This window comes from Diceros bicornis, chromosome 10 (genome assembly GCF_020826845.1).
Source record: "Diceros bicornis minor isolate mBicDic1 chromosome 10, mDicBic1.mat.cur, whole genome shotgun sequence".
Lineage (NCBI taxonomy): Eukaryota > Metazoa > Chordata > Mammalia > Perissodactyla > Rhinocerotidae > Diceros > Diceros bicornis.
This window is the reverse complement of record NC_080749.1, coordinates 41,758,515-41,782,143: the sequence shown is the minus strand read 5'-3', so window position 1 is coordinate 41,782,143 and position 23,629 is coordinate 41,758,515. Positions and strand designations below refer to the sequence as shown.

The 23,629-nt window shown below is 40.8% G+C and overlaps 1 protein-coding gene across 11 annotated transcripts in view; it reads right to left on the bottom strand.

The window, feature by feature from the left end:
• Positions 1-23,629, bottom strand: part of TANC1 (tetratricopeptide repeat, ankyrin repeat and coiled-coil containing 1) — a 230,894-nt gene that overhangs the window by 114,952 nt on the left and 92,313 nt on the right. For all 11 annotated transcript variants that reach the window (XM_058549031.1, XM_058549030.1, XM_058549027.1 and 8 more), the window contains one exon: positions 15,390-15,590. In XM_058549031.1, the coding sequence (XP_058405014.1) occupies positions 15,390-15,590 (201 nt within the window). The remainder of the gene's footprint in view (positions 1-15,389; positions 15,591-23,629) is intronic.

Here is a 23,629-nt window from a genome sequence, read left to right as displayed (position 1 = left end):
CCCACTGGGAGACATCTGGCTGAGGACAGAGAATCAAGAGGAGCAATAATGTGGGAATCCATTCAGGGCCACTGAGTCAGATGAAGGAAGCTGAAGACGGGCTCCAAGGCAGATGGATACATTGAAATAGCAACCACCATGGGAGAGTTTGTGTATCAGGCCCTACACTTCACAGTCTACATCTCATTTAAATTTCACTTATCCTATACGAGAAGCACCATTGTTACATCCCCACCTCCCAGATGAGGCAACACCTACAAGCTACCCAAGCATATCAAGTAGGAGGTGAATCCAGTTCCAACCTGCCCAAAACTGGGCTGATGGAGACTTCTGCACCTATCAGGAGCACTAACATCCCAGCTAAACCAGAGTGTCACAAGTCCCTGACTTATGGTGGACAATTTATTCTCCTAGGCTTTTCAAACAGTGAGCTCAATACGAATAGGCCGATAGCTATTAAAGGCCTTTCAAAACAGAAAGCACCAGGCCCACATGGGCTCACTGGTGAATTCTACTAAACATTTAAGGAAGAAATTATACCAATTCTCTACAATCTCTTTGTAGAGCAGAAGGAATACTTCCTATCTCATTCTATGAAGCCAGCATTACTCTAATACCAAAATCAGACAAAGACATTACAAAAAAACTACAGACCAATATCTCTCATGAACACAGATGCAAAAATCCTCAACAAAACATTATCAAATTGAATCCAAGAACATATAAAAAGAACTGTACATCACAATCAAGTGGGATTTATCCCAAGTACGCAAGGCTGGTACAACATTAGAAAAACAATTAATGTAACCCATCACATCAATAAGCTAAAGAAGCAAAATCACATGATCATATTAGTAGATGTAGAAAATGCATTTGACAATATCCAACACCCATTCATGATAAAATCTCTCAGTAAACCAGGAATAGAGGGGAACTTCCTCAACTTGATAAAGACTATCTATAAAAACTCTACAGATGATATCATATTTAATGGTGGAAACAAGAAGCTTTCCCACTAATATCAGGAACAAGGCAAGGATGTCCTCTCTCACCATTCCTTTTCAACACTATACTGGAAGTCCTAGCTAATGCAGTAAGGCAAGAAAAGGAAATAAAAGGTACACAGATGGGGAAGGAAGAAATAAAACTGTCTTTGTTCACAGGTGACGTGATTGTCTACGTAGAAACTCTGAAAAACTGACCAAAAAAGTCCTGGAACAAGAGATTTTAGCAAGGGTGTAGGATACAAAGGTGTGACTTTTAATACACAAAAGTCAACTGATTTCCTATATACTAGCAATGAACAAGCAGAATTTGAAATTAAAAATACAATACCATTTGCACTAGCACCCCCAAAAATGAAATACTTAGGTATAAAATAACCAAATATGTACAAGATGTACATGAGGAAAACTATAAAATGTTTATGAAAGAAATCAAAGAACTAACTAAATGGAGAGATATTCCATGTTCATGGATGAGAAGACTCACTATTGTCCAGATGTCAGTTCTTCCCAACTTGATCTACAGATTCAGTGCAACCCGAGCATGTTATTTTGTGGATATTAACAAACTGATTCTAAAGTTTGTATGGAAAGACAAAAGACCCAGAATAGCCAAGACAATATTGAAGGAGAAGAACAAAGTTGGAGGACTGACACTACCTGACTTCAAGACTTACTATGAGGCTAAGGAAATCAAACAGTGTGGTACTGGCAAAGACCAGACAAATAGATCAATGGAACAGAACAGAGAGCTCAGAAATAGACCCACATAAATATATTCAACTGATCTTTGACAAAGAAGCAAAAGCAATACAATGGAGCAAAGTCTTTTCAACAAATGGTATTTAGTCCTTTCAACAACTGGAACAACTAGACATCCACAGGCAAGAAAATGAATCTAGACACACACTTTACACTCTCCACAAAAATTAACTCAAAATGGATCACAGACCTAAATGTAAAAGGCAAAACTATTATATAAAACTCCTAGACGATAACGTAGGAGAAAACCTAAATGACCTTGGTTATGGCAATGACTTTTTAGATATAACACCAAAGGCAATGATTCATGAAAGAAATCATTGATAAGCTAGACTTCATTAAAACTAAACACTTCTGCTCTGGGAAAGACAAGGTCAAGGGAATGAGAAAACAAGCCACAGACTGAGAGAAAATATTTGCAAAAGATGTGTCTGATAAAGGACTGTAATCCAAAATATACAAAGCACTCTTAAAACTTAATAAGAAAACAAACAACCCGATTTTTAAAAAATGAACCAAATCTTAACAGACACCTCCCCAAAGAAGACATACAGATGGCAAATAAGCATATGAAAAGATGCTCCACAGCATATGTCATCAATAAAATGCGAATTAAAACAATGACGAGATACCACCACATACCTATTACAACGGCCAAAATCCAAAACACTGACCACACCAATTACTAGCAAGGATGTGAAGAAAAAGGAACTCTGATTCATTGCTTGTGGGAAAGCAAAATTGTACAGTCACTTTGGAAGACAGTTTATCGATTTCTTATAAAACTAAATATACTCTTACCATATGATCCAGCAATCATGTTCCTTGGCATTTACCCAAAGGAGTTGAAAACTTAGATCCACAGAAAAACCTGCACACAGATGTTTATAGCGGCTTTATTCATAATTGCCAAAACCTGTAAGCAACCAAGATGTCCTTCAGTAGGTGAAAGGATAAATAAACTGTGGTACATCCAGACAATGGAATATTACTCAGCACTAAAAAGAAATGAGCTATAAAGCCATGAAAAGATACAGAGGAACATTAAATGCCTATTACTAAGCAAAAAAGCCAATCTGAAAAGGTTACATCCTATATGATTCCAACTATAAGACAGTCTGGAAAAGGCAAAACTATGGAAACAGTAAAAAGATCAGTAGTTGCCAGGGGTTGGAGCTGAGGTTGGGGGAAGGGACGAACAGGCGAACCACAGCGAATTTTTAGGGCAGTGCAAATACTCTGTATGATACCATAATGATGGATACATGTCATTATACATTTGTCCAAACTCACAGAGCGCCTAACACCGAGAGTGAACCATCATGTAAACTCTGGACTTTGAGTGATAATGATGTGTCAATGTAGGTTCGTTGATTGTAACAAATGTACCACTCGTGGGAGATGTCAATGATGGAGGGGGCTATGCATGTGTGGGGACAAGGGGTATATGGGAAATCTCTGTACCTTCTGTTCAATTTTGCTGTGAACCTAAAACTGCTCTAAAAAAATAAATTTTATTTAAAAAAAAGGAAGCTCATTAACTGCCACTTCGGACCTTTGACCAATAAAGGAAGACTTGGTTGGTGATGGAAGTGACAAAAAGTCACACCTCCTTAGAGGAGTTTCCTAAATTTTATTTCTCAGAACCCTTGCGCAGAGAAGGGGTTCCATATGTAACTGCTAGGCTAGCTACTCTAGATAAGCCCCCAGAAGCAAAGCTTACCGGTTTCAACGCTCCAGGACTGAATAATGAAGATCTTCTTGATGGTCCCAGTTCTCCTTTTGTAAGGCACTCTAGTTCTCACCAACCTCTCTTCTAGAGCTCACCATTCTGTGTTCACTTTAGTCTCCCCACTCTAGGCTTTGCACACCCCTGCCCCTCTGCCTGGAACACAGCCAGCCCTTCCTGCTGATACACACACACAGACTTGTTTCACCACAGAGTTGAGGATTCAAGTGGGAACATCAATCTTTCCTTCCTGTCTATTTCTACTTTACACTAACATTCATTAACATTAGATACAGATACGATAGCTTCCATGGGTTTCTGTGACTTCTGTGTTTCTCTGTGAATCAGACATGATTAAAAAGAAGAGATTCCCACCACCACTGTCTCTGGCCCCATCTATTTTCTTGAGGTGAAAACACTCATTTCTGAGCATGGCACTGGGTTTGTTCTAGCCGCCATCTGACACCACCACAGGGTGCAGCTGACACTGCTGTAAAGTGTGACTGGATAAAACCTCCAGTCATCATTAACTGCAGGCGGTGGGAAACATGCAGCAAAAATGCCAAAAGCCTGAGAAAACAGCAGAGTGACAGGAGCATACAAAAGCAAGGATGTAAAGGTTGCTGACAAACCCAGTTCAAAACATACTTCTCTTTGCTCACTGTCTGACGATAGAAAGCAAAGCCCTGAGAGGGAGGTACGACCTGAATTAAAGTATCAGTTCTCTCTAGATACGGGAAAGGTATGTTCCTAGCTTTACAAATGTAAGGTACTGTTACATTTAAATTGGCTTATGTGTCCATTAATACAGTCATCTCTCTGTATCCGCAGGGGATTGGTTTCAGGAACCCCCTTGGATACCAAAATCCATGGATGTCCAAGTCCCTTATATAAAATGGCATAGTATTAGCAAAAAATCTACATATATCCTTCCATATACTTTAAATCATCTCTAGATTACTCGTAATACCTTTGTTGTTGTTAGTGCTGTGGAGCCAATTTCGACTCCTAGAGACCCCTATATACGGCAGAGCAGAACCCTGCCAGGTCTTTTTACGCCGTGCTCTCACCTTCTGGCCCTATATCAGAAAATGCTCCACTGCTATTCATAGGGTTTTCATGGCCAATTTTTTCAGAAGTGGGTGGCCAGGTCCTTCTTCCTAGATTGTCTCAGTCTAGAAGCTCTGCTGAAACCTGTCCACCATGGGTGACCCCGCCGGTATTTGAAATATCAGTGGCATAGCTTTCAGCATCACAGCAACAGAAAGCCACCACAGTATGACAACTGACAGAACAGACAGGGGATGTGGTTCCCTAACTGAGAAACAAACCTGGGCCACAGTGGTGAGAGCCCTGAATCTTAACCACTAGACCATAAGGGCAGGCACTTACCATGTATAATATAATGTAAATGCTATGTAGACAGTTGTTATACTGTATTGTTTTGGCAATAATGACAAGAAAAAAAAGCCTATACATGTTCAGTACAGACACAACCATGATAGGCCTTTCAATCCTCAGTTGATTGAATCTGGGGATGCAGAACCCGAGGATACAGAGGGCCTACTGTATTTTCAACCAATCACGTGGAGCTGATGAATGTTGACTACTATAATCCTATTCATTTTAATAGTGCATACCTGTGCCCCATCACCAGGGCAACTGAAAGGAAGTGATTAGATCCTAGTCTCAAGGCTTCCAAAGGGAAACAAAGACAAGACCCAAACAAAGATAAGGAGCTCGTGGAATGTCAGGGCAGAGAAATGCAATAAAAAGCTATGCAGAGGGAGGAGGAAGAATAGTGCTCCAGGTGTTTGGAGCAAGAAATTCTCTCTCACACAGGGGAAAGGAGAGACATAATGGAAGGCTGGATGAAGCAAGAGATGCAAGCCACACTGGAGGTCAACTCTGACAGACAAAAGTTCTAACCTAGGGCACAGGGAGGAGAATAAGCAAAGGGGGAAGCAGAACAACAGGGCTGGTTTGGGCACAGCAATGACTTGGTCAATCAAAGATCCTTCAACAGGAAAAGAACTGTCTTTGCAATAAATGGTGCTGGGACAACTGGATATCCACACATAAAAGAATGAAGTTGGCCCCTACCTCACATCATACACAAACAACTAAAAAGGGATCATAGACCTAAATGGAAGAATTAAAACTATAAAACTCTTAGGAGAACATATAGACATAAAATCTTTGTGACCTTGATTAGGCAACGGTTTCTTAGATATGACATCAACAGGATGGCAACAAAATAACTGGACTACACCAAAATTACAAATTTTTGTGCTTAAAACAATAGTATCAAGAAAGTGAAAAAGAAAACCCACAGAAGAAAATATTTGCATATTGCATAACTGGTATCTAGAAAATAAAAATAATTCTTAAAACTTCATAATAAAACTACAATGGGATACCAGTTCACATGTACTACAATGGCTATAATCAAAAGGATTGACAATACCAAGTGTTGGCAAGAATGTGGAGAAACTGGAAGCCTCATACTCTGCAGGTGGGACTACAAAACGGTACAGTCACTTTGGAAAACAATTCGGCAGTACTTCAAAGGGTTAAACATAGAGTTACCATATAATTCAGCAATTCTATTCCTAGGTATGTACCCCAGAAAAAATGAAAAGATACATCCACACAACAACACAAATGCAAATATTACAGCAGCATTATTCATAATAGCCAAAAAGTGGAAACAGGGCCGGCCCCATGGCTTAGCAGTTAAGTGCGTGCGCTCCACTACTGGCGGCCCGGGTTCGGATCACGGGCGCGCACGATGCACCGCTTCTCCGGCCGTGTCCCACATACAGCAACTAGAAGGATGTGCAGCTATGACATACAACTATCTACTGGGGCTTTGGGGGAAAAATAAAATAAAATAAAAATTATAAAAAGTGGAAACAACCCAAATGTCCATAAACTGAAGAATGGATTAAAAATGTGACATATACATACAATAAAATATTAGGTAATAAAATGGAATGAAGTACTGATACATGCTACAACATGGATGAACCTAGAAAACATTGTTACATGAAAGAAACTGGTTACAAGAGACCATATATCATATGATTCTATTTATATAAAGTGCCCAGAAGAGGCAAATCCATATAGACAGAAAATAGATTAGTGTTTCCTTAGGGCTGTGGGGTAGGGGATTTGAGGAGGAGGGTAGGGGGGGAGGTGGAATAATTGCTAATATGGATGGGTTTTCTTTTTAAGAGAGATAAAAATGTTCTAAAATTAGATTGTGGCAATGGTTCACAACTCTACAAAAATACTAAAAAACACTGAACTGTAAACTTTATTTTTTTATTTTTTTTCCCCCCAAAGCCCCAGTAGATAGTTGTATGTCACAGTTGCTCATCCTTCTAGTTGCTGTATGTGGGATGCGGCCTCAGCATGGCCAGAGAAGCGGTGCGTCGGTGCGCACCCAGAATCCGAACCCAGGCCGCCAGTAGTGGAGCGCGCACACTTAACCACTAAGCCATGGGGCCGGCCCAGAACTGTAAACTTTAAATGGATGAATTATATGGTATATAAAATATCTCAATAAAGCTGTTTTTTTAAAAACACGAGATAAATCACAATGGAAAAATATGTAAATCTGAATTGAGAAAACAAAACTTCTGTGAGTCATGAAAAAAGAAAAAAAGTGACCAATAAGTATATCCATTCTCAACATTAATGAAATAAGTTTTCGCCCAGTAATCATACTTTTATAGTCTTTCCAATGAAAATATCACAGATGCCTTTAAATATTAATGTACAAGAATGTTCTTCCACTGTTCTTTATTTAGTGGAAAAAGGTGAACCTCTTATACGTCCAGTGCCAGGGGGAACGGGCAAATACATCACTGCCATTTGTGTACTACAGAAACAAGGCAGGAAAGACATTCAACCAAGTGTCTTTCTGGGGGTACAGAAGGAACCAAGATTTACTATATATACTGTTATTTACTGTATTATACATTTTTATAACGTATTTCCTCCTCAAATATTATTTCTATAATTTATAACGATTACAAATATTTATGTTATTTACCTTCATTGAAAAGGAATTTTATGAGATTATCACATATTCTTTATCAGTGGTTCTCAAACTTTGCTACATATTAGAATCACCTGAGAAGCTTATACAAAATCCCAGGGGCCGGCCCCATGGCCAAGTGGTTCAAGTTCCACGTGCTCCACTTCGGTGGCCTGGGTTCGCAGGTTCGGATCCCAGGTACAGACCTACTCCACTCATCAGCCACGCTGTGGAGGCATCCCAATTACAAAATAGAGGAAGACTGGCACAGATGTTAGCTCAGGGCTAATCTTCCTCAAGCAAAAACAAAAAAACAAAAAAACCAGGAAGACTGCCAATGGATGTTAGCTCAGGGAAAACCTTCCTCACCAAAAAAAAAAAAAAAAAAAAAAAAATCCCAATGCCCAGGCCATACCTCATACGCATTAAATGAGAATCTCTGAAGGTAGGACCTAGGCACCAGTATTCTTTAAAATTCCTGGCGTGATTGCAAGGTAAAGCCAAACTGTATGTGGGTGAACCAGGACTCCTGGGCAAGGGAATAAACAGCCCTCAAAGGCCCTTAGGTTCACAGTGGAGACAACACATGCACGCGGGTTCTACGTGTGAACACAGAACAAAAGAAAGTGCGTGTGTCCTGGTCACGGCTGCACGTGGCAGTAAGGACAGGCAGAGCCGTCTACTCCTTGGAGGAGGCTATCATATAACGAGTCTCCAGGAGGAAACAAAGAATGTTGTCCTATTCACACAGCAGGAGGAAATGTCCTTGTTGAAGGTCAGAGCCTTGATTGTGGCCCTGACAATTCAGGGCTCAGAACCAGCTAGTTCTCCCAGCAGACTTGTGCTGAGACTGTGCGCTTCCGGTGTTATTCTCCACCCCCCCAGAAGAAGCCTCACAGATGCATATGTGCACAACCTTAAGCCTATAGCCTCCCCAGTGCATGCAGCCAGAACAAAAAGCCACATCATTTACAGCTCATGTGTCAACAATGTACAGGCAGAACAATGCAGACTGGCATAAGAAGAGGTGCTAGGGACAGAGCGGAAGACTTGGGCTTAAGCCAAGCTTCCAATAACTTGCACCTTGGGGCAAATTCCTTAATGATGAGAGGTCTTTGCTTCCATTTCTGCAAAGAGGCCTGACTGGACGTCCCCTAGAGGCCTTGCCAACTCTAACATGTCTATGATCCTCCATGATCCTCACCACATAACAGAGACCGCGATTGGAGCTAAAACTGGAAGCCAGCTGAATGTTTTTCTGACCATGAACTTGATCTGACTCAGCTGTGATAATTCCCCTGACACAGTATCATGGAAAGAAAGAAAATGGAAACTGTCTGAGAAGTGCAGACAGAATGGAAGTTCAAAAGAGGAAAGTTACAGAATGACTTCTCTCAGCCTCGTCTTACTAATTCTCAGCAGTCCACAGCTACGTCCAACAAAGCACCTACTAGCACCAATCCTAAAAAGACTGTTCCCAAAAGATGTTGACTTCAAAAAGAAGCCTCTTCAAGAAGGCTGGAGGGAATGTGAAATCAATACAGCTTCTCTGGAAAGGGACTGGACAGAATGTATCAAGAATCTTTTAAAAATGCAGTCCATTTGGTTCAATAATTCCACTTCTGGGAAGCTGCCACTCTTGAGATATCAGATGTGTGTAAAAATTACTGGACAAAAATATTCACATCAGGAATTCTGGAGATTGGCTGCACAACAGTGTGAATGTACTTAACACTACTGAACTATACACTTAAAAATGGTTAAGACAGTAAATTCTGTTATGTGTGTTTTACCCCAATTAACAACTAGAAATTCATAAGAATTTAATAACAAAAACAAAACAAAATATCTTGGCTCATGCCAGAGTTAAAAAAAAAAACTGAAAAGTAGCATACATATCCAACAATTGGAAATTAGTTTAAAAACCAGTTATGGAATATTGAAACAATGGACATTAAATATCAGGTTCTTGAAGCAAACTGGAAATTGCTCATGATATAAAATTAAGTGAAAAGATGCAGAGCACATGTTTAGGTAAAGTAGATTAAAAAAGAAACTAGAAAATCAAAACACTAACAGTAGTTCTGTCTCTATGCTGGGATTTCCAAATTTTCTACAAGAAACAGTCTTGTGGGGGAAGGGGGGTCTTGGCAGACATTAACTCATGGTCCAAAAATCAAAGGGCAGATTGACTTCTACTTTACAGCCTGTCAGCTTTGAGGTTTTTCCCTTAAAGAAACGGCCAGCCAGAGGGGTTTCCAAAACTGCTACATCAGCTCCGTCGACTGAGACAGACCCGGAACCGGAAGCAGCAGAGGTACAAATAACCAGTACTACCCAGCCTCCCCAAACAAGCGAAGATGAGAAAAGTAGAGTCACTCACTTTTCACCATCTGCTGTCGTACCCCATCACAGTATTTTAAAAGGTTGCTTCTGCTCAACAAAATATTGGCAAACCGAATACAGCAATACATTAGAAAGATCCTACACCATGATCAAGTGGGAGTTATACCAGGGACACAGGGACAGTTCAACATCCGCAAATCAATCAATATGATACACCACATCAACAAAACGAGGAATAAAAACCACATGGTCATCTCAATAGATGAGAGAAGGCATTTGACAAGACCCAATATCCATTTATGATAAAAACTCTCAACAAAATGGGTACAGAAGGAAAGTATCTCAACATGATAAAGGCCATATATGACAAACCGACAGCCAACATCATACTCAACGGGGAAAAGCCAAAAGCCATCCTCTGAGAACAGGATTAAGACAAGGGTGCCCACTCTCGCCACTGTTATTCAACATAGTGCTAGAAGTTCTGGCCAGAGCAATTAGGCAAGAAAAAGGAATAAAAGGAATCCAAATAGGCAATGAAGAAGTGAAACTCTCGCTGTTTGCAGATGATATGATTTTATATATAGTAAACTCTCAAGAATCCATCAGAAAACTATTAGAAATAATCAACAACTACAGCAAAGTTGCAGGGTACAAAGTCAACTGACAAAAATCAGTTGCATTTCTATACTCTAATGATGAACCAACAGAAAGAGAACTCAAGAATAAATCCCATTTACAATCGCAACAAAAAGAATAAAATATCTATGAATAAATTTAACCAAGGAGGTGAAAGACCTATATAATGAAAACTGTAAGACATTATTGAAAGAAATCGATGATGACATAAAGAAATGGAAAGACATCCCATGCACATGGATTAGAAGAATAAACATAGTTAAAACGGGCAGAGAATATGAACAGACATTTTTCCAAGGAAGATATACAGATGGCCAATAGGCATATGAAAAGATGTTCCACATCACTAAGCATCAGGGAAATGCAAACCAAAACTACACTAAAGATATCAGCTTACACCCATAAGAATGGCTATAATCACCAAGACAAAAAATAACAAATGTTGGAGAGGATGTGGAGAAAGGGGAACCCTCATTCACTGTTAGTGGGAATGCAAACTGGTGCAGCCTCTATGGAAAACAGTATGGAGATTCCTCAAAAAATTAAAAATAGAAATATCTTATGATCCAGCTATCCCACTTCTGGGTATTTATCCAAAGAACTTGAAATCAACAATCCACAGAGGCTTACTGCACCCCTATGTTCACTGCAGCATTATTCACTATAACCAAGATGTGGAAGCAACCCAAGCGGTCATCCACAGATGACTGGATAAAGAAGATGTGGTATATCTATACAATGGAATACTACTCAGCCATAAAAAAAGACAAAATCACCCCATTTGCAACAACATGGATGGACCTGGAGGGTATTATGTTAAGTGAAATAAGCCAGACAGAGAAAGACAAACACTGTATGACCTCACTCATATGTGGAATATAAATGAACACACGGGACAGAGAGAACAGTTTGGTGGTTACCAGAGGAAAGGGAGTTGGGGGGTGGCCACAAGGGGTGAAGGGGCACATTTATATGGTGACTGACAAATAATAATGTACAACTGGAATCTCACAATGTTATAAACTATTATGACATCAATAAAAAAAATTTTTTTTTGCGCTTTTAGTTTTATATTTTTTATTTTTTTATTTTTTTAATTTTTTGTTTATTGCAGTAACATTGGTTTATAACATTGTAAAAATTTCAGGTGTACATCATTGTACTTCTATTTCTGCATAGATTACATCACGTTCACCACCAAAATACTAATTACAACCCATCACCACACACATGTACCGAATTATCCCTTTCACCCTCCTCCCTCCCCCCTTCCCCTCTGGTAACCACCAATCCAATCTCTGTCCCTATGTGTTTGTTTATTGTTGTTATTATCTACTACTTAATGAAGGAAATCATGCGGTATTTGACCTTCTGGGGAGTTGGGGGGTGGCCACAAGGGGTGAAGGGGCACATTTATATGGTGACTGACAAATAATAATGTACAACTGGAATCTCACAGTTATAAACTATTATGACATCAATAAAAAAATTTTTTAAAAAAAGGTTGCTTCTCATTCATTCACTACCTTTTGATTGTTTCATAACGGGCCCCAAAGTGATCTGGGAAATGTAATCCAAATATAAAGTAACTAATGATATTACTAATAAATAAACCACAGGAAATGGGCTTTGCTCTTCCCTGCAAGACAAAAGGATACATTGCAAATATTAATGAATTCTTAATCCAAAAAGGCTTGCAACAGCCACAGAACCACTTTAATGGATACTGATCTTTGTTTTCATTACCAGAAAATGTATTTTCCATTTAGAAAAAACAAAAATTTGTAACAACACTCAGAAAATGGAATCTTCTGGCTAGCAGTGAAAAAATTATAAATACATGGAGCAAGGTAATAGAAGAGTAGCAATATAAGTGGAATGTAAGAAACTCAATCGTAACATGCAGGGTCATATTATTGCAAGGTTAATGAAACTGTCTCTGGCCCAGAGTTCCCATGGCCCAGGAGCTCATCACCAATTGTATTAATACATAAACTTTCATTAATACAGGCTGCGTTGAGTGCCTATTACAGGGGTTTATAGGATTTGACCATTGCTAGAATAACAGTTTCAGTCCCTGACAGTTTCTTGATTAGTATCAATTAATGAAGAGTTTCTATCCAAACAAGTAAAACAGGTTTGTGGGGTTTTTTTTTAAAAGCACCTTCTTAAACAAAAGAGAGAGAAGAGTCTTATCTTACAAATGAGAACAGAAGTCATCAAGGTAATTTCAGAGCTGAGTCTGAAAGATGACAAGATCCTGAAGCAGAGCCTGCTGCTGGTGGGGAGGGGATGGGCTCCATACCTATGGGAGCCGCACGTACACCGTATTTACTGTATCATTAGCAACAACGGTGCTAGCTTTTTAAATAGATGGCCCTTTTTAAATCCAATGCACGTTCACAACCATATGTCAACTATTTTTACAGGCAGGTAGAACATCAGGGCTCTGGATATTTTTCCAACAATATGGTTTAAACACAAATCTGTGTGTTAGACACTGTGGAAAAAATATTGTTTATTGTCTGATGTATTCTGAGTCACTCCCGGTTTTAAGCACGCATTTCTGCCCTTAACTTTCCTTTTTGAATTAAAATTACCAAGATAATGAAGCCAAATGACCACTGTGAGACACTCATTTGCTGTACGAATTTGGGCAATACACAAGCACTGCTCCGCTAGACAAGTAGCTGCTTAGTGTATTTAATTATCATTTGGACCAAATGCATCTAAGATGGAGAATATTTTCTTCAATCCGTTAAAAGGTTAAGTGTTGCAGAACTACTCCCTTCGATTCGTAAGGCCTTGCAAAGAATTTAGCAGAAATAAATTTTATTCCTAAGCAGAAAAACAAACTTTAGAATATTTTCCCAAAACCAAAGATATCTAATTTGGTCAGGACACAGAAGGAGACAAGGCCTTATCAGGGATTTCTCTACTGGTGCGCCCGTAGCCTCTCAGAGACCCTTGTGGATAGCCACACTTCTCATCTTGCCATGCCATTCACTGCTCCATCACGTCCTACTAAAATGCCACACACAATAAATAATAAATAAATTGTAACTGTGAGGTGATGGATATGTTAACTAACTTTTTTGCGGCAACCATTTTGCAATATATACATATATAAATCACTAAGCTGCACACCTTAAACTGACACAATGTTATTTGTCAATTATATCTCAATAAAGTTGCGGAAAAAACAAAGAAGAAGTAAAAAATTTTTAAAAGATTAAAGTCCCACTAAAACAAACATTGAATGTGTTATTAATAATAAAATTATATCTGAAATGCAGTATTCCCTAGAGTCTCTCAGGTGTTTGCCAGTCCTAAGGCCCAAGCAGCATCAATTCACTGGCAGTAGCACAGACTATAGGAAGGAAAATTCTCCTAAAGATCAAATCTCTGTGCTTTGCATTACCCTTAACTAAGGTCCCTTAAGGACCCTGAGAGGTTCAGAACTCTCTTTATTATCTGTTTTAGACAGATGAGGTTAACTCAAAGAAGACATCGTGCCTGTCCTCATCCATCAGACATAGGAAGCACACATACACACTAATTCAAGGAAAAAAGGACAAATGTGGCTGATAAGAGAAAAAGTAAAATGCTGTGCACCATTTGTAGAAAGGAGAGTAATTCCAATGGGGTGACTGACAAAAAAGGCAGTGTGGGAACTATGATTTGAAAGAAGAAAAGAAATTCGACATCTGACAAAGAGATACAGCGGCAGGGGGAGGGCAAAGAGAAGGAAGGAAGGACATTCCAGGAAGTTCCCCAAATACTGATAAACAGGTCAAATTCCTTGGCATAGGAAATCACTTCATACCAAAAGGTTTCCAAGTTCCAGCTGATGAGTGGATCGTACACTATGTTGTCCAAAATAAGAAAGTTCTAGAACAGTAAAAGATTTTGGAAATCCACCAATTCACAGCACCATTTCTAAGATGTGCCCTATTAATTTTACCCCCTCCACAAACCACAAACATCCACTAAATGATTCAAAAACACTGCATATGATTTCTCAAATAATACAAATATTTAGGAAACCAGAAAAACAGATACCGATTTCACAGCCAGGCCACATTTTAGACCAATTTCAAACAGGTTTACATGTAAGTAAGAAGAATCATTGCACTGGCATATGATCAGTAAGGCCCCAAATTATCCTGCCCTCAGTAAACAAATACTCAGCAAACCTAAAAGATCAAAGAATGATTCTAAGTATCAGTATTTTGGAAAGGCTGTCCTTACATCTGACTCATAACCTCTCAAAATTAAATAATGCTTGGGTTTTTATTGCTAAAGTGCAAAAAGTTGGTAACAATGAGGGAAGCCAAAATACTTTATACAAGTAATCCATAAGTCCTTTGCCCCCAACCCTTTGCAAGTCTGAATTTTCACAATTAAATTTTATAGCTGTCCAATGCTGGCTGATGTAATCAAGGAAAAAACATCAGTATATAACATTTGGTAGCAATAAACGGGCTGTTGTCAGATTACACTTGCCTAAATCCATTACCTTTAAATGCATCACAATGCGTTTAGATTATAGCATTCCCTAATTCGTGAGCAAGAAGACAACAAAACTGTCAGTTAACATTAATACTGACAACAACATCTTGAATCTTTGTAAAAGTCTAGCCTGGGCAATCAAAATAGTTTATATATAGGTTGAACTATAGCAATGAGTCTACTCAAATGATAAATTTGTTTTTAAAGATTTCCTTCTTCCAGAAGTTACTGTAAAAGAAAAAAACCTTCTCCCAGAAGATTTCTCACAAGCACTAATTTTGCTTAACTTCAATATGTATATTACATATGTAACCAAGACAGCTAGTTTAGGGCTGTATTGTTGCTTGTTTACCTGGGGATTTTTTGTTCGATCTTGATTGCACGGAGTGAGACTGTCGAGGCAGCAGAGGTGAGGAAGGCAGAGACATCGAGACACCTTTGGCTAAGCTCACCCTGTAGGTGTCCTCTGCTATAGGAAGACTGCTCACGGAAAAGTCACCTCCATGGCCTGGGGGCAGGACTGGAGAGGAAGTCTCTGGATCAAAGTCATCTCCTGGAGTGGAGAGAGAAAACCTTATATTAGACCATCCATTATATGTACATGCAAATTTAATTCCTAAGAACTACATTCTTAGAATATAATTCCCATATACCATATGTGTGTGTTGAATAATTTTTTAAATGATTTTTTTTTCTTTACCACTCTTACGGCTTTTTATCGTGTGAAGGTAAATTCAAGTTTCACCACTCAAGCATCAGTGGTATGAATTCTGCCTCATACCCCTTTCTGCAGCACACCAACTAGAATGATTTCATTCCTAACAATGGGTCCAGAAAGCCACTGATCTGAGATTAGATCAACGTCAAGTATGAATGATCCACAAGAAGCTTTGATTTCACCTAAAGTAAAGTAAAGGTCTCAAACAGGTATCAGTAGAATAGATTCAAATACCAAGATCCATTCCAGAACTCCCTGGCCTCCCACCACTTCTCTCTAATAAGAAATGTCCAAGGGAGGGTCTAGCCTACTTCACCATTCCTCCCCAGCACCATACCTGTCTTCTCCCATCTCATCTACTCCACACTGCCCATAGCACAGGGTCTACTCTCCTACAACTCAATCAGCCTAAACATTTACCCCTTAATGAACTTAAGTGCAAATAAGCTCACTATGAAAAATTAAACATTCCAGGATAGGCAGATCCAAAAAGAATAAGACTAATACAGAGGAGGTAATTACAGTGCAGCAAGTACACAAGAAAGGGAGTATGCAGGTTAGGACCAGCCTCTCCAAAAACAACGCAGCCAGTCCTCAAGTATTCAGATCACATGCTCCCTTCCTATTGCTCCTCCCCCACCAATCACCAACCAAAGCTACTGAGGAAGAGCAAGGAGAGAAGGTAAATCATTATCCTGATGATTAAAACGCATCTTTAAGCTCTAAATTATATACAGCAGAAGTGGAAAGATATAGAAAGTTTTCCACAAGCAAACGAGTCTGAGAAAAGCGAGCCAACTGGTCCTTACTATGCCTTCCTGATTCTGAAAAATCGAAGCCTGGATTTGAATTGAAAGCTCTCCAGCCAGGAGGGAACTCAATTTTTGCAGATCTTTGTGTACAAGGCTCAAAAGGGATGTAACCCAAACCATCAAGTTCCAAACTGCACCGTTGTACTTGTTTTTCACGTTAGGAGGCATGTTAAAGTACAGTCACCCTCTCCACAGACCTAGGGGGTGGTGGTGCTTAAAACTGGCAAACAAGCTCATGCCTGACTTTCAAAGGCAACTCAAAACCAGCAGAGCTGAGAACAGAAGAGCCATGGGTTCTGCAATGGGTAAACTACCAACGTCAGAAAGGTAATTTCGGTCTCAGCTGGGCCAGCTATGTTCGAAGGGGTTTTAATAAACTGGGAAACTAAAGATTTATCACTAAAAGCCCAAATGACTGGTATTTGAAGAAACGACCAGAATTACCAGGAAACCCTCACTAGAATTTTCAAAAACAATAACATTCATGTAAATGCCCAAGACAAATAACATTCTGTCTCTGAGAGAAGGAAGCAGGCAGGAGTTAGTGGAGATCCTTACTGCCTAAGTCCATGTGGACAGCAATGTCCCCACTCTGGTCCTCCTACAACCCTCACCGGTGCACGCACTGTAAGATACCATTACCACCAATTCCCAGGACCCAGGAGCTGGTCTTACACCGCCGTGAATGAGCCTGAAATCTTTCAAAAACCACCTCCTTGAGGTCTTGAGCCAGGGCATGAGACTTCCCAGTTTCTTCCCCTTCAACTGTCTGGCAATGAAATGGATTTTAAGGCAGAACTAGGGGTGCACCAGAACGCCAGCTCCCACTGGGGCTGAAGGCCCACCGTGCTGAGACTTCTCAAAGCAGAAAGGACAGCTGTTTTCTCTGGCCCAATACCTGGCTCTCATGACAGTCCCCACCACCACATCGGTCTCATCTTAGAAACACAAGTGCTGTGCCTACAACAATGGCGCCTGATGACCAGGTTACTGGATGTCTGGCAAGAAGCTCTAGGAGACAGAACAGAACTTGGAAAGCGCTGAGGCCTCAGCCCCAGGGGATTATACACATGGGATGTGGGGGAGACCATGAAGAGGTGATGCTGGTTTTCCATGTGGTTTGAAGAGAGCTACACTGCCCTGTGGCTGTCCTTATACCACCTAAGTCATCGACCTGGGTAGTCAAATGGCTGTGGGATGGCCTGACAGGGGCAGGTGCTATGACAAGGCAACTGTCTTTCCTACCCACACACAACTATTTCTGACCTATACAAAAAAAAACACCCCAGACTTCAAGTCCCTTAATTTGAGTGGGGACACAAAATTAGGGAGAAATACATCTATTATGACAACACCAAAAATAAAAAAGGAAAGCTCATTACTGAGAAATACTTAGAATGTGATACAAGAGCAAACTGGGGATTGAAGGGTAAAAGAGAATTAAAGAGCTTCCTAATTACAAATTCTGCCCATAAACTTTGTTTATATCAAGCAAAGCAAATATTTTCATTAACTGCAAGTCTGGTGGGGATGAGTTTCCAAAGCATGTGGTAACCATGAGGACCTTCAGCCTCTGGAGCAGCTGTGCCCCGGCACTTTCATTTTATGTGGTCTGCAATAAAAAAAGACTTAGAGGTGGGGTTTGGCGAGAGGGGTCTCTATTTCAAGTTTACTTTGACATGTCACTACAACATCCGTCCCAAACATGTTGTTCTGTTGGTTGGTTTTCCAAACACAATTAAAGATCCCTACCTTCCAGCTTCCTTTTACTAGAAAGGCACAAAGCAGGGAGGGAAGTTTTATGTAGGAACAGGGGGCAGGAAGCAAGCAGGGTGATCCAGCGGCTTAAAAGCTGGAGACAGCCCTCCGGAGCCTGCTGCTTTAACTGCACAAGGGCAAAGGGGTTCAGGTCAAAGTCAGTCCAAGAGCATCACAACGACGCCAGTGGCAGAAAGTGAAAATCTCTTAGGGGCATCCATGAGAACTATACAATACTGGTTCTGGGCAACATGACACCAGAAATTCTCCGGTTGATTTAACATTCCTCAGCAGATGCTTGAAGAGGTTTAAGAGGAATTAAAATCATTTCACTGCAACAACCAGCAAGGCTGGCACATTTCTTTTAGCCTTGAAGAGATGTTGTTTCTCTTTTCACTGATCTGTTTTATTTTCCACCTCAATTAAGGGATGGGAAGCCCACTTCAATCACTCTTCCTGTTGCTGCAGCAGAAATGCCCAGGCCAGGTAGGACAATGCATCCTCTCAGGGTAGGAAAACCCTGTCATCATCCACCAATGCTTTACCAGGCCTCTTCCTCGTCCACTGGCAGGTGTTTCCCATGGAACATTTACACACCACAGACCCTCTCATCCACCCCAACATGCTTCTAATCTCAGAGAGCATCTAGTCCAATCATGTTGTTTCACAGACAGGAAGCTGGGGCATGGGGGTTAACCGTGAGGAACAGGGGCCACAGCTAGCACCAATTCCCAAAGTCCCGCCAACTGCCAGCTCAGGTTCTAACATACTCACTACTCTACATGTTTAACAACTTTACTTTGAAAAAAAATGAAGGTTCCCCCAAATAGACATATTTTTATATGAGTTAAATCTGTAAGGGTCAGCACATTTTTGCTATAGAAGTTTAGTCTTTGCAGGTCACATACGGTCTCTATCATTCATATACACATACACACACACCCCTTTTCCTATTTTAAAATCACTAATTCTTTAAGTTCCAAAATAAAAGACTAGAAAGGACACGGGGGCATAAGGTTCTGTTTGTAATAAATATAGGTAAACACATACATATGCACATACATACACACAAAAGAACCATAAATCCAAGTCAAAGTTTACAAAGATAATGGAATTATCAAAGGGGATAAAGCCATCCAATAAGGCATTTTAAATTGGCAGAAATGGCTTTTGATAATAGTTCTTTAATTTTTTTTTCACTATTACAGACTGTGAAAAGGGATTCAAATTCATAATGGAAGAAAATGTGAGTCTGGGAGATGATGAATGTTTACAGGCGGCAATGCAGAATGGCAACATCCAACATCACAGATTAAAGTACATGGAGTGCAGGATTAGAGAAGGCTTAAAAAAACGAGGGCAACGAAGCCAGGGAGATGAAAGTAAAAGCGCATTTCAGAAAGAGTCGACCTGAGACAGGCCGGGGTGAGCTTAGACGTTCAGGTAAATAGGGCTGCAGATGCAGGAAATAAGATTTCCATTTATTGTGCCACTGAAGTGGTGAGATGGAAGATGGGGAAAGGGAAGCTTAGAATAGAAAGAGAAAAGATGTTCTGTTTATCCAGTTCCAGAAAATGAGACTTGTGCAATACATTTAACTAGGGCATTACATGTGTTAGGGCATCTTTTGTGCGATCCCTGCCTGGGAGCGCACTAATGTTTCTTAAACATATTTTCCATCATAAAGTTTTATAACCATATAACTCATATATATTTACAGAAACCTAGAAAATTGGAAAAGATTTCCTCCCACAAGATCCAGTATCATTTCTGGAGCCTTCAGAAGGCTCTCTCTGCAGCTGAAAACACTTTAAACCATTTTACATCTTAAAGGATCTCTCCAAGTATCCAGCCAGAACTACTGATTGTTAATGTGCCTTTTCAAAAAGAAAGCTAGATAAATGTATCCAAGAAAGCAATTTTCCAAAACATTATTCACACAGTCATGACTAATTCTCAAACAATACCACTAGGAGGCAAGAAAGCAGCTAACCCCCAGAGTACAGAAAAACCTGGTCAATACACAAGTCTATCCTTTTGAAAATTCCACCAAGCGGGTTCTAAATGGAGATCAGTAAATACTATCCTTACAGTTTTATTCTTAATACTCAGTGGTCACAGAACCCAAAGTACTTTATCCTGAAATAGATGAGTAAACAGACTGGCATTTCCTCTCTAATCGTCAAAGTTTTTCCTTTAAGACATGTTACCATGCAAGAGTTTCTGAGCTTTAATATATGACCTCAGAAAAACCCCCACTCCCAAGCACCAGAGGGCTGCATTTTAAAATAATAAATGCTGGGCCGGCCCCATGGCTTAGCAGTTAAGTGAGCGCGCTCCGCTGCTGGCAGCCCGGGTTCAGATCCCGGGCGCGCACCGACGCACTGCTTCTCCGGCCATGCTGAGGCCGCGTCCCACATACAGCAACTAGAAGGATGTGCAGCTATGACATACAACTATCTACTGGGGCTTTGGGGGAAAAATAATTAAATAAATAATAAAATTATTTAAAAAAAAAATAATAATAATAAATGCTTCCTTCAGGTGTGCTACGTGTTAGGCCAGGGTTTTAGGCACTTCATATCTGTTAATTCATATCCTCACAACCACCCCATGAAGCAGGTGCTGTTATGATGCTTCTCCTTAGACTAGGAAACCAAGGCACAGAGAACATCAGGTATCTTGCTCGAGGACACCAGCAAAGGGCAGGGCTGAGTCTGAACCCAGGCAGTCCGATGCGGCGTCCATTCCCTCAGTACTGCTCCCCAAAGAAAAGGCTACTGAGATGTGCCTTCTGACACTGTGTCACTTTGTATACTTAACAGGGAAAACCAAAAATAGTATATGTAGGTCTACATGCAGTACCGGGCCACTGTGAAAAGAAACCTGTTCCCCCATCTCTTTTCACTTTTCCTGCCGGCTGGTTAATTAGCTCCACAGCACTCCTGGAACACTCCATTTGGGAGGCACCCAGGCCCAGCGATCATTAATTTTCTTTCAGTCACACCTTATGCTGTCACCATACAAGCGAAGTGGATCTGAGATAGATGTTCAGTCATCAAGCACCCTAAATAGTTTCTTCTCCTCTCACTTTGTACTGTAAATTCATTAACTCTTGCAGCCTTTGGGTCTGCTGTCTCTGCCTGGGGTGGATGCTCTGAATGCCATTCCCGCCACACAGAGCAGAGAATCCAGTCACTCTGCTGGGCCCAGATAAAGAACGAAGCAGCAGGGCAGCTGTGGTCAAAAGCAACCTGGCGGGGTTCACCTTAAATCTGTGTGGAATTCATTATTCTACATTTCCTTGTCAGGACATACTCATTACCCAGGTCCACGGGTCCTATCGAACTCAGCACACTCGGATTCTGTAGATCTGTCAGGCCTGCCACTACTGCACACTATTTGAGCAGAGGTTCCCAGTCCCTGCACAGAAGGAAGCCAGAGCCCTACCCAGGGAGGTGGTTGTAAGGGTACGGCTCAGGCACTGGTAGTTAAAGCTCACCAGGTGATTCTCATGCGCAGCCAGGATTGAGAACCATTGAGGCAAGGCGGTGGTCAAAAAGATCTGAAATCTTTGTGCTCCTATTACAAGACAAAGAGGTAGGTGAGATGAAAAGGACAAGAAATTTGAGGGATACTCAATCATGGAGATGATTAAAATGTTTCCATTATTCAAAATGTGCATTCCTTGAGTGTGTATATCTGTATATGCACATACACACACTGTATCTTTACGTATATAAATATATGTAAACATACACACTCGCAAGTGCACGGAGGGTTTCTAGAAGGACACACAAGTAACCACTGCTACCTCTGGGAACCGGAACTGACCAATTGGGAGCATGGATGGGAGATATACACTTTTAAATGGTTTACTTTTTTTTCAGTGTGCATACATTTTGTATAAATACTTTAAATTTACATTCCCTAGGATTGAGCCATGTGTAGAAGTGAAGATCTTACATCTAAATGGGCCACCTGCCATGGCCTAACTTGGCAAGTAGGTGCGATGAAGTTGTATTTCACAAAGACCATTCTAACCGACAGTGTGTGGGGCTGACTGTTTGGAAGTGAGCTGTTTCCAGTTGGCTGAGATAGATGCAGGGCAGGGGAGTAAGAAGAGCACTGGCGTCCTGCTGTGAAGGAGGTCGAACGCACAGGAACACTGAGTGCACTTGGTCCCATCATCGATGGACTCAGTGTAGGCACATGATTCTTCTCTCCCAACCCTGCATCCTGGCTCTCACCCAGGTCCTGATAATCTCTGCTGCTGTGGTGTAGTGTGGGGCCTACTTGTGGACGCAGCTCACACAGAATAATCCAGAGCCCTGGGGAAACATCAGGTCAGCCAGGGAGAGGGCAGGGACAGGGAAAGATCAAGATAGGCGGGGCGGGGTGGGGTGGAGGGAGGCCGGGGGAACATGGTGGGGAAAGCAGAGGCTAAAAGGGAAAGGAATGAGGAAGGACAGGACGAAGGAATACAGAGGTAAAAGGAAGACAGGGAACAGCCAGCAGTGGAGGGGGGTGCGGTAGAGGTAGGGCCCAGGTGGTAAAAGTATAATTCCAGTTTCTGTTTAAAACTGCATCTGCCTAGCAGTCTTGACAAAGCCTCTCCCAACACCCTAGTAAAATACCTGTCACCACAAAGTAAAAGACAAAAACTTACAAGTGCAAAAACTATACCAAAAGATAAGGGAGTGGCAGAAAAGGAAAGCATTCCCCATAATTTTAAGGAAGACAATGGAGCATCCTCTGTTGTTGTTGCAACAATTAGTGGCCTAACGACGCTTCAGCCCCCTGGCTGGGGATAGCATGAGTCCCTAACCCTGGTGTCTGCTGAATCTCCACCCCACACCTACCTGCAGGAACCAACAGTTTGGGGTAGGTAAAATAGGGCTGATTAGGTCTTTTCTCTTTCTATGAAAAACCACAAATACCCCCCAAAATAGTAAATGCTGGGAGACTGAGGAAAGATATAGCTTATTAGTGAGAGAGTGGTAATATCTTCCTGCAGACTGAAAGAAAGAAGACTAAGAAAAAACCTCGGTGAACTGCTTGGCACCCTCAATAGAATGTAGGATGGCATGGCCTCTGTACCCTTCATATGGTGTTTCTCTTTTGATTGCTTTAGCTATACTACAGACTAAGATTAAAAATAAGGAAAGCAAAGTAAGGAAATTTAAAAAGCAATAGCCAAATTATGATCCACATTTCAGGCTTAAAGAGTAGAATTAACACTAAAGAAAGCCCACTCAACGCTAAAGAACAAGCTTGAGGAGGTCGTCCCAGGATGCAGAGGAA